Genomic DNA, 14075 nt, shown 5'->3' with positions numbered 1-14075 from the left:
CTCAATCCTGTAATCCCAGCACTTTGGGAGGCCGAGACGGGCGGATCACGAGATCAGGAGATAGAGACCATCCTGGCTAACACAGTGAAACCCCGTCTCTACTAAAAAAAATATGAAAAAACTAGCCGGGCGTGGTGGCGGGTGCCTGTAGTCCCAGCTACTCGGGAGGCTGAGGTAGGAGAATGGCATAAACCGGGAGGCGGAGCTTGCAGTGAGCTGAGATCCAGGCGCTGCACTCCAGCCTGGGCAACAGAGTGAGACTCCGTCTCAAAAAAAAAAAAGGAAAAAAAAGGCCGGGCGCGGTGACTCAATCCTGTAATCCCAGCACTTGGGAGGCCGAGACGGGCGGATCACGAGATCAGGAGATAGAGACCATCCTGGCTAACACAGTGAAACCCCGTCTCTACTAAAAAAAATATGAAAAAACTAGCCGGGCGTGGTGGCGGGTGCCTGTAGTCCCAGCTACTCGGGAGGCTGAGGTAGGAGAATGGCATAAACCCGGGAGGCGGAGCTTGCAGTGAGCTGAGATCCAGGCGCTGCACTCCAGCCTGGGCAACAGAGTGAGACTCCGTCTCAAAAAAAAAAAAAAGAAAAATCCTTGGCACATGGATTGGTTTTAACATCGAAATTGAACTGAGATGTTAGGGACCTTCTGTAGATCATTCCCCTATTCTTTTTTTTTTTTTTTTTTGAAATGGCGTCTTGCTCTGTCACCCAGGCTGGATTGCAGTGGTGCAATCTTGGCTCACTGCAACCTCTGCCTCCCAAGTTCAAGTGATTCTCCTGTCTCTGCTTCCTGAGTAGTTGGGTTTACAGGCACACGCCACCACACCCAGCTAATTTTTTTTTTTTTTTTGTATTTTAGTAGAAACGGGGTTTCACTGCCTTGCCCAGGCTGGTCTCGAACTCCTGAGCTCAGGCAATCCGCCCGCCTCGGTCTCCCAAAGTGTTTGGATTACAGGCGTGAACCACTGCACCTGGCCCCCCTATTTCAAACATAAAGGTTGCTTCCTGTTTTACATTATAACTAAAGTTATACATTTTCCATTTTTAGCATTTACCTTGCTTCCAATTTTTTTCTTCTTGCTTCCAATTTTATACTATTATAAAACATGGTATATAACATGGCAATAGACATTTTCACGAACATAGCATTCCATATTTTAGATTATTTCCTCATTTCAGTTCTCAGAAGTGGAAATACTGGTTCATGAAGCTTTGACAGCTGAATCATTTTTGGAGTATTTCAAACTTGCTTTTTTAAAAAGGTTGTATCAATTTATAATGCTGTGACCAAAGCAGCACAGTAATAAGAGAAGCAGTTTTATTTTCTCGTCACATGACCACACTTTATAATTAGTACTTTCAGAGTTTGAATTTATGATTCAAATGATATTATATAATCTGCAAAGAGGTACCCATTTTACACAATAAGGCTTTTAGCATGTGATATTCATGGAAGCAATAAAAATGTAATACGAAAATTCATTCTTTAAGAAAGTAACAAGTCACGTGAATATGAACATGCTCCACCTTCTGATTTTCCCCTAGTAGCTCAACAGGGCACTTGATTCACAGGACTTTAAAGGCAAACCCCATCTAGATTAAAATAAGTGTACTTTAGCCTGAGCACGGTGGCTCACACCTGTAATCCCAGCACTTTGGGAGGCCAAGGCAGTTGGATCACTTGAGGTCAGAAGTTCCAGACTATCCTGGCCAATATTGTGAAAACCTGTCTCTCCTAAAAATACAAAAATTTGCTAAGCATGGTGGCAGGTGCCTGAAATCCCAGCTACTGGGGAGGCTGAGGCTGGAGAATTGAAATGAGAAAGTTGTTATTTTGTGGAAAATATTAACTACAGGATGTATGATAAAACAACACTAAATAGTGTTGCAAAACTTTTGAAGTCACATACTTAATGCAAAATCACACCTTCTTGGAAAAAGATATTAATTTTAAAAGTCACAAGCTATTAATGTGAAACCTTTAGGGTTTGTTTTCTTTTTCTTATTTTCTTTTGTCATCCCCATCCCCTGGCCTCCCTCTCCACTTACAAGTTTTGCTGTTTTTATAAGAGTAGTTTAGGTCTAAAAGGAAACCACTGTTCGCTGAAAATTGAATTAAGAAGTGAATTAAAGGCCGGGCGCGGTGGCTCAAGCCTGTAATCCCAGCACTTTGGGAGGCCGAGACGGGGGATCACGAGGTCAGGAGATCGAGACCATCCTGGCTAATACGGTGAAACCCTGTCTCTACTTAAAAATACAAAAAACTAGCCGGGCGACGAGGCGGGCGCCTGTAGTCCAGCTACTCGGAGGCTGAGGCAGGAGAATGGCATAAACCCGGGAGGCGGAGCTTGCAGTGAGCTGAGATCCGGCCACTGCACTCCAGCCTGGGTGGCAGAGCAAGACTCCGTCTCAAAAAAAAAAAAAAAAAAAACTAGCCGGGCGAGGTGGCGGGCGCCTGTAGTCCCAGCTACTCGGAGGCTGAGGCAGGAGAATGGCCTAAACCCGGGAGGCGGAGCTTGCAGTGAGCCGAGATCCGGCCACTGCACTCCAGTCCGGCGACAGAGCGAGACTCCGTCTCAAAAAAAAAAAAAAAAAAAAAAAAAAAAAGAAGTGAATTAATTTCTAGCAATGTTCCTCCCCAAATCTGTAAGGAGACAACAGTTAATATTTTCTATTTCTAGATTATTAATGTTTTAAGACTATATTCTACCTCCTAGCACTTGGAGAAACTGCTGGCTTTTCCCAGTGAAAAGCTGGATTTATTCTCATCTGGAAGACAATCCACCAACATTGGGAAACCAGATATATTAGTCAGGGTTCCCTAGAGGGACAGAACTAATAGGAGATAGTTCTATTTATTTATTTTTTTATAGTTTAATGTATTTTAATAGAAAACTTACAGGAACAGCACAGAAGACAGACAACATTAAAAACATGTACTTGCATGTAGGACAACTCAGTTAGAAAAGTATAGTGAATGGATGGAATCTACTGTATGATAAAAATGCTACAAACACCATTTAGTTGCCGTCAATAAGAAACTTACTTGTTTTAAAAAAATCCAAATGCTGGCATTGTCCAGAGAAATTTAACAGGTTTATTTATAATTATTATAAAGTTGAACTGCTGAAACTTGTTCACTGAAACATTTTAACTTGCATTAATGCTTTACGCCTCTGCATTTATATTAAAAATTCACACACAAATGAAAGTGGAAAAACTGCCAACACCTGATTTCTGTCCCCTATTTTTCCACTCGCAATCATATACTTAGGTACTTTTTGACCCCATGGAAAAAAAATATCTAACGTTCAGAACTACCAATAACAGGAAGAAGAGAATTTTTTTTTTCTTTTTTTGAGAATGAAATGTTTCCCATCATAGTGGATTCTTAAGCACGTTCTCCACGTATGCGGCGTGCTAGTTGGATGTCTTTTGGCATAATTGTTACACGTTTGGCATGGATAGCACACAGGGTGGTGTCTTCAAAAAGGCCAACCAGATAGGCCTCACTTGCCTCCTGCAAAGCACTGATAGCTGCGCTCTGGAAGCGCAGATCTGTTTTAAAGTCCTGAGCAATTTCTCGCACCAGACGCTGGAAGGGAAGTTTGCGAATCGGAAGTTCAGTGAACTTCTGATAATGTCTAATTGCAGGGAGCACCACAGTACCAGGCCTGTAGCGATGAGGTTTCTTCACCCCTCCAGTAGAGGGCGCACTCTTGCGAGCGGCTTTTGAAGCCAGTTGCTTCCAGGGTGCTTTACCACCAGTCGATTTGCGGGCAGTCTGCTTTGTACCAGCCGTGGTACAGAGACCTCCTTACTTACCCCCCTTCTTCTCCTGGAGCTCGGCGAGCGAGAGGCGGCGCTGGCGTTAGAGAGCGACTGCGGCGCGGCAGCGGCTGCGAACACCGATAGTTCTATTTATATTTCATATATATAAATATGTAAAAATACATATAGCTTTTTATGTATTTATATATAATACATTATCTATATATAATATAATATATATTATATATATTTATAACTATATATAAAACTATATATAACTACATATATGGGAGTTTATTAAGTATTAACTTACATGATCAGAAGATCCCACAATAGGCTGTCTGTAAGCTTGAGGAGCAAGGAGAGTCAGTCTGAGTCTCAAAAGTGAAGAACTTGGAGTCTGATGTTTGAGGGCAGGAAACATCCAGCATGGGAGAAAGATGGAGGCTGGTAGGCTAGGCCAGTCTCACCTTTTCAGGTTTTTCTGCCTGCTTTATGTTCACTGGCAGCTGACTAGATTTTGCCCACCAGATTAAGGGTGGGTCTGTCTTCCCCAGCCCCCTGACTCAAATGTTAATCTCCTTTGGTGACACCCTCACAGATACACCCAGGAACAAAACTTTGCATCCTTCAATCCAACCAAGTTGACACTCAGTATTAACCATCACAAGTCCACCCCTTGTCAACTTGAACCCATACACATCTCCTGAGATCATACATAATCTTCAAATAAAGACAATAATAAGGTCATTATTACCCCTAACATAATACCACTATCCTTTGTACAACCAGAAATGCACCAATCCCCAACTCAAAAACTGTTACATAAAGTTTACTATACTTAAATGCTGCTATGAAGTCAATAAATCTTATGTCACATGATAAAGGAAAAGGAAATAAAATGAGGATATTTGCTTAGTACAAGTGTATACACACACAAACACGTTTTTTAATAAAAGAAGGAGGAAATATTCATGAGAGTTATAGTCCTCGTTGCTGCAGTTGGTCATGTGGTCATAGCTGGTCTTGATTACTACATTCTTCTACTACCCATTCAATATTTCCTTTGCCTTCAGCAAGCACCTCAACAGGTTGTGGTTTCTTTCCTGGTGGAGTGGCCCAAACCTTCATTCCTGAGGGGTCTGGACCATTTGTAGCCCTCCCTGGATCGAGCTGTTGGAGTTTCCCATTGACCTTTATCACAGGGCATGGTAATACTAATTGATGCCCTAATGGGTCTCCTCTATTCTATGCATACTCTTCCTTACCTCTATTATGGAGTAGTAGATTGATTTAATCTTGATAGTCCGGGTCAATCACCACAGTCAACACTGTAATTCCCTTCTTAGCCTGTTGACTTAAAGGTAGGAGGAGCCCAAAGTGTCCAGGTGGCCATCTTAACTTCCAGTTTAATGGCGTCATTGTTGTGTCTCCTGGTGGCAGCGTTCCTCCTTCTGGAACTAAGACCTCTAGGCCAGCAGAACATAATGTCGCAGGAATAGGAAGCAAAATTTTTGCTAGTGGATCACTAGGGGTGACGGTGAGTGGTGCCACTTCCACCTCCTCCCCTTGATTCCTGGATGCATGAATCCTGACTATGGGAAAAACAGTACCATATATTGGACACTGATTCAGAGCATACATGGCCTTCTGGAGAACTTTGCCCCACCCCGCAAAGTTTTGTCACCTAGTTGGCATTGTAATTGTGACTTCAAAAGGCCATTCCACCATTCTGTCAATCCAGCTGCTTCAGGATGATGGGGAACAAGGTAAGGCCAGGGAATTCCATGAGCATAAGCCCACTGCTACACTTCTTTAGCCATAAAGTGAGTGCCTTGGTCAGAGGCAGTGCTGTGTGGAATATCATGACAGTGGATAAGGGATTCTGTGAGTCCACGGATGTTAGTCTTGGCAGAAGCATTGCATGCAGGATAGGCAAATCCATATCCAGAGTAAGTGTCTATTGCAGTGAGGACCATGATGGAAGAGGTCCAATATAATCAACCTGCCACCAGGTGGCTAGTTGATCACCCCAAGGAATGGTGCCATATCAAGGGCTCAGCGTTGGTCTCTGCTGATGGCAAATTGGGCATTCAGCAGTGGCTGTAGCCAGGTCAGCCTTGGTGAGTGGAAGTCCACGTTATTGAGCCCATCCATAACCTCCATCCCTGCCCCCATGGCTACTTTGTTCATGGGCCCAGTGGGCGATGACAGGGGTGGCTGGGGAAGGAGGCTGAGTGGCATCCACAGAATGGGTCATCCTATCCACTTGATTATTAAAATCCTCCTCTGCTGAGATCACCTGTTGGTGAGCACTCACATGGGATACAAATATCTTCACAATTTTTGACCACTCAGAGAGGCCCATCAACATACCTCCTCCCCACATTTCTTTGTCACCAATTTTCCAGTCATGCTTCTTTCAAGTCCCTGACCATCCAGCCAAACCATTGGCTACAGCCCATGAATCAGTACATAATTGCTCATCTGGCCATTTCTCCTTCCATGCAAAGTGCGCAACCAGATGCACTGCTTGAAGTGCTACCCACTGGGAAGATTTGGCTTCACCGCTGTCCTTCAGTGTTGTCCTAGAAAGGGGCTGTAGTGCTGCAGCTGTCCACTTTCAGGTGGTGCCTGCATATCGTGCAGAATCATCTGTGAACCAGGCCCTAGTCTTCTCTTCCTCTGTCAGTTGACCATAGGGAACTCCCCATGAGGCCATTTACGCAGGCTAGGGGAAAGAAGACAGGGGGGCAGGAGTAGAGACTATGGGCATTTGAGCCACTTCTTCATGTAACTTACTTGTGCCTTCAGGACCTGCTTAAGCCTGACCACATATATACCACTTCCGTTTGATGATGGAATGCTGCTGTACACGACTCACTTTATAACTAGATGGATCAGAAAGCACCCAGTTCATGATAGGCAGTTCAGGTCGCATGGTGACTTCATGACCCATAGTCAAACAATCAGTTTCCACCAAAGCCCAGTAACAAGACAAGAGCTGTCTCTCAAAAGGAGAGTAATTACCTGCAGAAGATGGCAGGGCCCTGTTCCAAAATCCTAGAGGCCTCTACTGTGATTCACCTATGGGGACCTGCCAAAGGCTCCAAACAGCATCCCTATCTGCCACTGACACCTCAAGCACCATTGGATCTGCTGGGTCATATGGCCCAAGTGGCAGAGCAGCTTGCACAGCACCCTGGACCTGTTGCAGAGCCTTCTTCTGTTCTGGACCCCACTCAAAACTGGCAGCCTTTCAGGTCACTCAATAAATGGGTCAGAATAACACACCCAAATGAGGAATGTGTTTCTTCCAAAATTCGAATAGGCCAACTAGGTGTTGTGCCTCTTTTTTGGTTGTAGGAGGGGCCAAATGCAGCAACTTACCCTTCAACTTAGAAGGCATATTTGGTCAGGCACCATACCACTGGACCCCCAGAAATTTTACTAAGGTAGAAGGTCCCTGAATTTTAGTCGGATTTATTTCCCATCTTCTGGCATGCAAATGTCTCACCAATAAGTCCAGTGTGTTTGCTACTTCTTGCTCATTGGATCCAATCAGCATAATGTCATCCACGTAATAGACTAGTGTGATATATTGCAGAAGCAAAAAGCCATCAAGGTCTCTTCGAATAAGATTCTGACACAAAGCCGGAGAGTTGATATATCCCTGAGGCAGGACAGTAAAGGTATATTGCTGGCCTTGCCAGCTGAAGGCAAATTGCTTCTGGTGAATCTTTTGGACAGGAATGGAGAAAAAGGCATTTGCCAAATTGGCTGCATACCAGGTACCAGGAGATATGTTAATTTGCTCAAGCAATGAAACCACATCTGGTACAGCAGCTGCAATTGAAATCACAGCTTGGTTAAGCTTGTGATAATCCACTGTCATTCTCCAAGATTCATCTGTCTTCTGCACAGGCCAAATGGGAGAGTTGAATGGGGATGTGGTGAGAATCACCACCCCTGCGTCTTTCAAGTCTTTGATGGTGGCATTAATCTCCGCAGTCCCTCCAGGGATGTGGTATTGTTTTTGATTTACTATTTTTCTAGCTCTAATGGCTTCCATTTGGCCTTTCGCACCATTATAGCCCTCACGTACCAGTCAGGGAGCCAATGCGGAGGTTCTGCTAGCTGCTAAGTATGTCTTTGCCAATTATCCATTCTGGCCTGGGGAAATGACCAGAGGATGAGTCCAGGGACCCACTGTAAGTCAGACATGAGCTAAAACTCCATTAATTAACTGACCTCTATAAGCCCCTACTTTAACTGGAGAACCACATATGATGTTTTGGGTCCTCTGGAACCAATGTCAGCTCAGAGCCAGTGTCCAGTAGTCCCCGAAATGTCTGATCATTTCTCTTTCTCCAATGCACAATTACCCTGGTAAAAGGCTGGAGGTCTCCTTGGGGAAGTGTGGGAGAAAGATTCACTGCATAAATTGTCGGTAATGTAGTGGGGTCCTTCCTCAAGAGGATCTGGCCTCCCCTTCATTCAAGGGGTTCTGGGTCTGTAAACTGGCTCAAGTCTGGAAGTTGATTGATGTGCTGTGATTCTCTGTTTATGTAATTCAAATTAGTCTTCAGTCCATTCGACCTGAAAGTTTTCTGCTTATATAAATTAAGTAGGAATGCAGTAGGCTTCCTAACAATTTCACTTCTAGGAACACCGTGGTTAATTAGCCATTGCCAGAGCTCTTCACAAGTCAGACTATTCTGATTGCGGCTTTGTCTCTGCTGTCCGTTATGGTAGCTATGCCCACCTTGCCTTTGATGGTTGAGTGCCACCACTTGGTCCCTACCACCTCGGGATCCAATTATTCCCATCGTATTTAAATTTTGTAGCTGGGTTCTTGCAGTTCCCACTGTTAGATCTGACATACAGAGAAGAGCAATTATGGAGCTCTTCAAAGATGCAGGTGCTGCCCTCACAAATCTATTTCACAAAGCGTTGGTCTAAGGGTGTATCTTCTGGACCCTCCCAGCTGGGATGAGTGGGTCTAAAGTGACTAATCCACTCCACCATCCCAATCTCTCTAAGCCTTTGGATCCCTTCCTCTACATTAAACCAAGGGAGATCAGATGTTTCCAACTTGCTCACAGTGGGCCATCTTCTAGTCCATCTTTCAGCTAACCAAGCATATAAACTATTAGAACCTTTTATAACTCCCTGAGCTGCAACATTAGATGTAGAGTCCCTACTTAGTGGGCCCAAATCAATAAATTCAGCCTGATCCAACTCTATGTTTCTTCCACCATTATTCCATACCCTTAATATTCATTCCCATGCCTGTTCTCCAGACTTCTGTTTATATAAATTAGAAAACTCAAGCAGTTATTTTCAAGCATAGCATACCTCCTCATGGGTCACACTCTCAACCTCATCTCTAAGGGCCCTCCAGGACTTTAGTCTAGTTATAGGTCTAAAAGCAAACAGGGGTGTTGGGGGTGGCTCTTGAGGAGAATCAACTATTTTTTTTTGCCTGGCAACTGCCTCAGGGGAGGCCATCACTGTAGCTTCAGGCAGCACAAGGTTCATCTCCTCAGACAAAGGTGGAAAGGCTGATGGTAGCATGAGTCAGGGAGGGGACGTTGCCACTACTAGGGATGGAAAAGCTGATTCTTCTGGCAAACAAGGTTCATCAGAGTTTACAAACTCAGTGTCCCCAGCTTCATCAGGGTCCTCCCACACATCCCCATTCCAAGTTGCAGGGTCCCATTCTTTCGACTTCCTCACTTTAACAGTAGACACTTGGCAAGGCTGTGCATGCACCTTTCATTGCATGTCAGTCACTCACATAAAAGCTTGTGTCTGTTTTTCCATAATTTCAGCTATTTCTCTATAGGACATAAAACTCTCACTAGGGCTGGGCATGATGGCTCACGCCTGTAATCCCATCACTTTGGGAGGCTTAGGCGGGCAGATCACAAGGTCAGGAGTTCAAAACCAGCTTGACAAACAAGATGAAACCCGTCTCTACTAAAAATACAAAAATTAGTTGAGCATGGTGGTGTGTGCCTATAATTCCAGCTACTCAGGAGGCTGAGGCAGGAGAATCGCTTGAACCCGGGAGGTAGAGGTTACAGTGAGCTGAGATTGCACCACCTCACTCCAGCCTGCGTGACAGTGCAAGACTCCATCTCAAAAAAAACAAGACTCTCACTCAGGGCAATCTTAGCAGAATCTGCTTCTGAAGCCAGGAGACAGAATTCCTAAGTTCATTATTTTCTTTCATCACCTTGTCCACTGAACTTAGGAGCAACCAACCAGCTTCATAATGTTCCTTGGTTCTCCACATATGGTCAAAGGTATTATGCATAGAGACACTAAGCTCCTTGCCTCTCACAAGCAGTGAATCCGGAGTGTCAAATGCATTCATTTTGCGTAACTCTCTAAACAGTTCACACCAAGGACTATCAGTGTTCTCCACACTATTAGAAGTAGAGTCCTTAGCATTTTTGGGTGTAATCATATTAAGCAGTCAACTCCAGAAACCCCCAAACCAATGAAAGAACTCCATCCTTCATATTCTGTTCCTCTAGAACCACTCCTGATACTAAAATCTGTATTAGTCAGGGTTCCCTAGGGAGACAGAACTAATTATATATACATATACATATACATATACATAGGAGTTTATTAAGTATTAACTTACATGATCAGAAGTTCCCACAATAGGCTGTCTGCAAGCTCGAGGAGCAAGGAGAGCCAATCGAACCTCAAAACTGAAGAACTTGGAGTCTGATATTTGATGGCAGGAAGCATCCAGGACAGGAGAAATATGTAGTCTGGGAGGCTAGGTCAGTCTCGCCTTTTCAGGTTTTTCTGCCTGCTTTATGTTCACTGGCAGCTGACTAGATTGTGCCCACCAGATTAAGGGTGGGTCTGTCTTCCCCAGCCCCCTGACTCAAATGTTAATTTCCTTTGGTGACACCCTCACAGACACACTCAGGATCAATTGTTTGGCAAGCTCCAATCCAATCAAGTTGACACTCAGTATTAACTATCACACCAGAGTTTCAAATAAAGAAATAAATACAACAGTTAAATTCAGGATCACACCATGCATGCAAGTACATTTAGCAATGGGATATGAGCCAAGCACATTTCAGTTTAGGGAGCAAATGATCCGACAAACTCAAGTGTCCTTGTGCAGACAACTGCCTAGAATATTTTGGATCACATGTGCCCCACAAAATCAAGTCCACATGATGGCTGCAGTTACACTGCTTGTGGAATCTATTTCTTGATCTTAAAATCTCTATAGCTCCGCATATTGCATTGCTATTAGGAGATATGCTGCATGGATTCTGGTGCCAATTTGTCGGGGCTCCAATCCCAGCTCTGCCATTTACTAGCTATGTAATTCGGGCTAGTTTCTTAACCATTCTGTACCTCATTTTCTCCATCTGTGAAGTGGGGACACTAATGGTACCCAACTTATAAAGTTGTTGGAAAGATTGAATGAGTTAATATATGCAAAGCCTTAAAATAGTACCTGGCACATAAATAAATACTATATGAATGATTGCTACTATTCTTCATATCACTATTATTAATTTTGATTACGACTTCTACCTAAATTTAAATACAATTTTATAGCCCTTATTTAAAAATCAAAAAGATAGTAAATACTTCTACAAATATAACATGTATTTTCCGCAGCACAGTAATTTGGGCCTTAAAATATAGTCTTGCAATAACAGTTACATGGTATGCATGCACAGAAGCAGGAAAAATTTATTTTATTTATTTTGAGACGGCGTCTTGCTCTGTCACCCAGGCTAGAGTGCAGTGGTGCGATCTCAGCTCACTGCAACCTCTGCCTCCTGGGTTGAAGTGATTCTCCTCCCTCAGCCTCCAGAGTAGCTGGGACTACAGGGGCCCACCACCACGCTTGGCTAATTTTTGTGGTTTAGTAGAGACGGGGTTTCGCCATATTGGCCACGCTAGTCTCAAACTCCTGACCTTGTGATCTGCCCACCCTGGCCTCCCAAAATGCTGGGATTACAGCCATAAGCCACTGTGCTTGGCCTTTTTTACTTTATTATTTTATTTTATTTAGACAGTTTCACTTTGTGCCCAGGCTGGAGTGCAGTGGCATGATCTCAACTCACTGCAGTCTCAACTTCCTTGAGCTCGGGTGATCCTCCCACCTCAGCCTCCCAAGTAGCTAGGACTACAGGGACATGCCACTACACTGGGCTAGATTTGTAGAGATGGGGTTTCTCCATGTTGGTCAGGCTGGTCTTAAACTCCTGGGCTGAAATGATCCTCCCACCTTGGCCTCCCAAAGTGCTGGGACTACAGTAGTGAGCCATCATGGGCGGCCATAAGCAGGAAAACTTTAGAACCAGTTGTTTCTGGCTGTGAATTCTACCTACATCACCAACTTATTGTGTGACCCTGGGAAATTTACCTACTTGACTTCTCTAAGCCTTTAGAAGCAAAATAATAATCTTGACTGACAAGATAACCAAGAAGTAGATAAGATAAAATGTGAGGTGCCTGGCAGAGGCCTGATGCATAAAGACCTGGATAGAGTCTACTTCAAATAACTCAACTATTTCTTTTTTTTTTTTTTTGAGACAGAGTCTTGCTCTGTCGCCGGGGCTGGAGTGCAGTGGCCGGATCTCAGCTCACTGCAAGCTCCGCCTCCCAGGTTCACGCCATTCTCCTGCCTCAGCCTCCCGAGTAGCTGGGACTACAGACGCCCGCCACCTCGCCCGGGTAGTTTTTTGTATTTTTTAGTAGAGACGGGGTTTCACAGTGTTCGCCAGGATGGTCTCGATCTCCTGACCTCGTGATCCGCCCGTCTCGGCCTCCCAAAGTGCCGGGATTACAGGCTTGAGACACCGCGCCCGGCCTAACTCAACTATTTCTTGTAGCTTCTCCAGGGACCCTCTTTTTTTCACTCTCTGGCTCCCGCCCACCAAGCTTCTACCACACGGCATGAGGCGTGTGAGGAGTGTATTACTCTTAAAAATAGAAAATGTAGCTGTCCTATTTTTAAGAATACAACCTTGGACACCTGTACTGCAAAACCTCCATGTTAGAGATCTATTCCAGTCAGAAAAAAACAAAAAGAAAAACTTAGATGCAGAAATAATAAAGCCAACTTCCAAATGATAAGCAATCTACATTGCTTTCCAATTTCTGTGATGCTCCACCAGCCTCCCAGTCCCTTTACCTCTGTGCACTGCAATACCGGTATCCTCATAATACTGTGGAGGGGCAAGTAGGGGTGAGGGGTATTTCTGCATATTGGAAGTGTGAAATTTGGCTTCCACAGTCTATTGCACTGCCTCAGCTTCAGCAGGGCCTTACTCTTTTGCTTGGTGAAACCAAAATAAGAAGTAGGCCCAGGACCATCCCCAGCTGAAAACTTGGTGTGTTAAGATATCACTGTTGACTTGGTAAGTATTATATTGCTATGTAAAAAAAGGTTTAAAAGTCCATATTTTTAAGAGATGTACATAAATGTATATATGGGGTCAGGTAATAGATAAGCTTTGTTTTAAAATAATTCAGCAAAAGGAGAAGTAAAGAGAAGGATGCATGAAACAAATGTGGCAACATCTTGATAATTGTTTAATCAGGATGATGGGTATGATGGGGATTTATAATATTATTCTCATTATTCGGTCCCATTTTTGGGTTTGAACATTCTCATACGTAATTTTAAAATCTGAAAATATTAAAAAACCTTCACATTTTTAGGAACAATACATACGGTCTTGTAATCAACAGGCACATGAGGCTTGTCTAATACCCTAGGCATCTTTCTCCATCTCCAAAAGAATCTAGTAGGATCTGGTCTGGTCATGTATTCCATCAAATCCTCTGTTCTTCCTAGTCCAACAGAATATGTCTTTTAATTTCCAAACACATATTTCAGAAGCCTTGAATAAGCTGGGGAATTGCCGTCTTCTCTAACATCACCATCCAGACACTTATATATGTTTTCAAAAGTGAAACCATGAGGTAAATCCAATGAACCTCTAAAGCATTATGACAGGTAAAATAATCCTGACACAAAAGATGACATATTATATGATTCCATTTACATGAAAAGCCCAAGAAAGGCAAATCTATGGAGACAGTAGATTAGCAGGTCATGGGGCTGGGAGTGGGATAGGCACATACTGTAAATGGGCAGAAAAGATCGTATTGGGATGATGGAAATGTGCTAAAACAGGATGTGGAGGATGGTTATACAACTCGGTTGCCAAAAATCATTAAATTTTAAACAGGCGAATTTTACTGCATGTAATTATATCTCAATAAAGTTGACT

At 43.6% G+C, this 14075-nt stretch overlaps 1 protein-coding gene across 1 annotated transcript; it reads right to left on the bottom strand.

The window, feature by feature from the left end:
- Positions 1 to 3358: 3358 nt before the first annotated feature.
- Positions 3359 to 13043, bottom strand: LOC117093516 (histone H3.3A-like). The gene is made up of 2 exons (XM_033228852.1): positions 12971 to 13043; positions 3359 to 3822 (listed from the first exon to the last, which is right to left on the bottom strand). The coding sequence occupies exons 1-2, from the start codon at positions 13041 to 13043 to the stop codon at positions 3398 to 3400; spliced, it is 498 nt and encodes a 165-aa protein (XP_033084743.1). The 3' UTR covers positions 3359 to 3397.
- Between the last annotated feature and the right edge of the window lie 1032 nt (positions 13044 to 14075).

The sequence above is a fragment of the Trachypithecus francoisi genome, unplaced genomic scaffold (assembly GCF_009764315.1).
Source record: "Trachypithecus francoisi isolate TF-2019V2 unplaced genomic scaffold, Tfra_2.0 Lachesis_group12, whole genome shotgun sequence".
Lineage (NCBI taxonomy): Eukaryota > Metazoa > Chordata > Mammalia > Primates > Cercopithecidae > Trachypithecus > Trachypithecus francoisi.
Note: the sequence above shows the minus strand (reverse complement) of the source record. Positions and strands in the feature narration are given on the sequence as shown.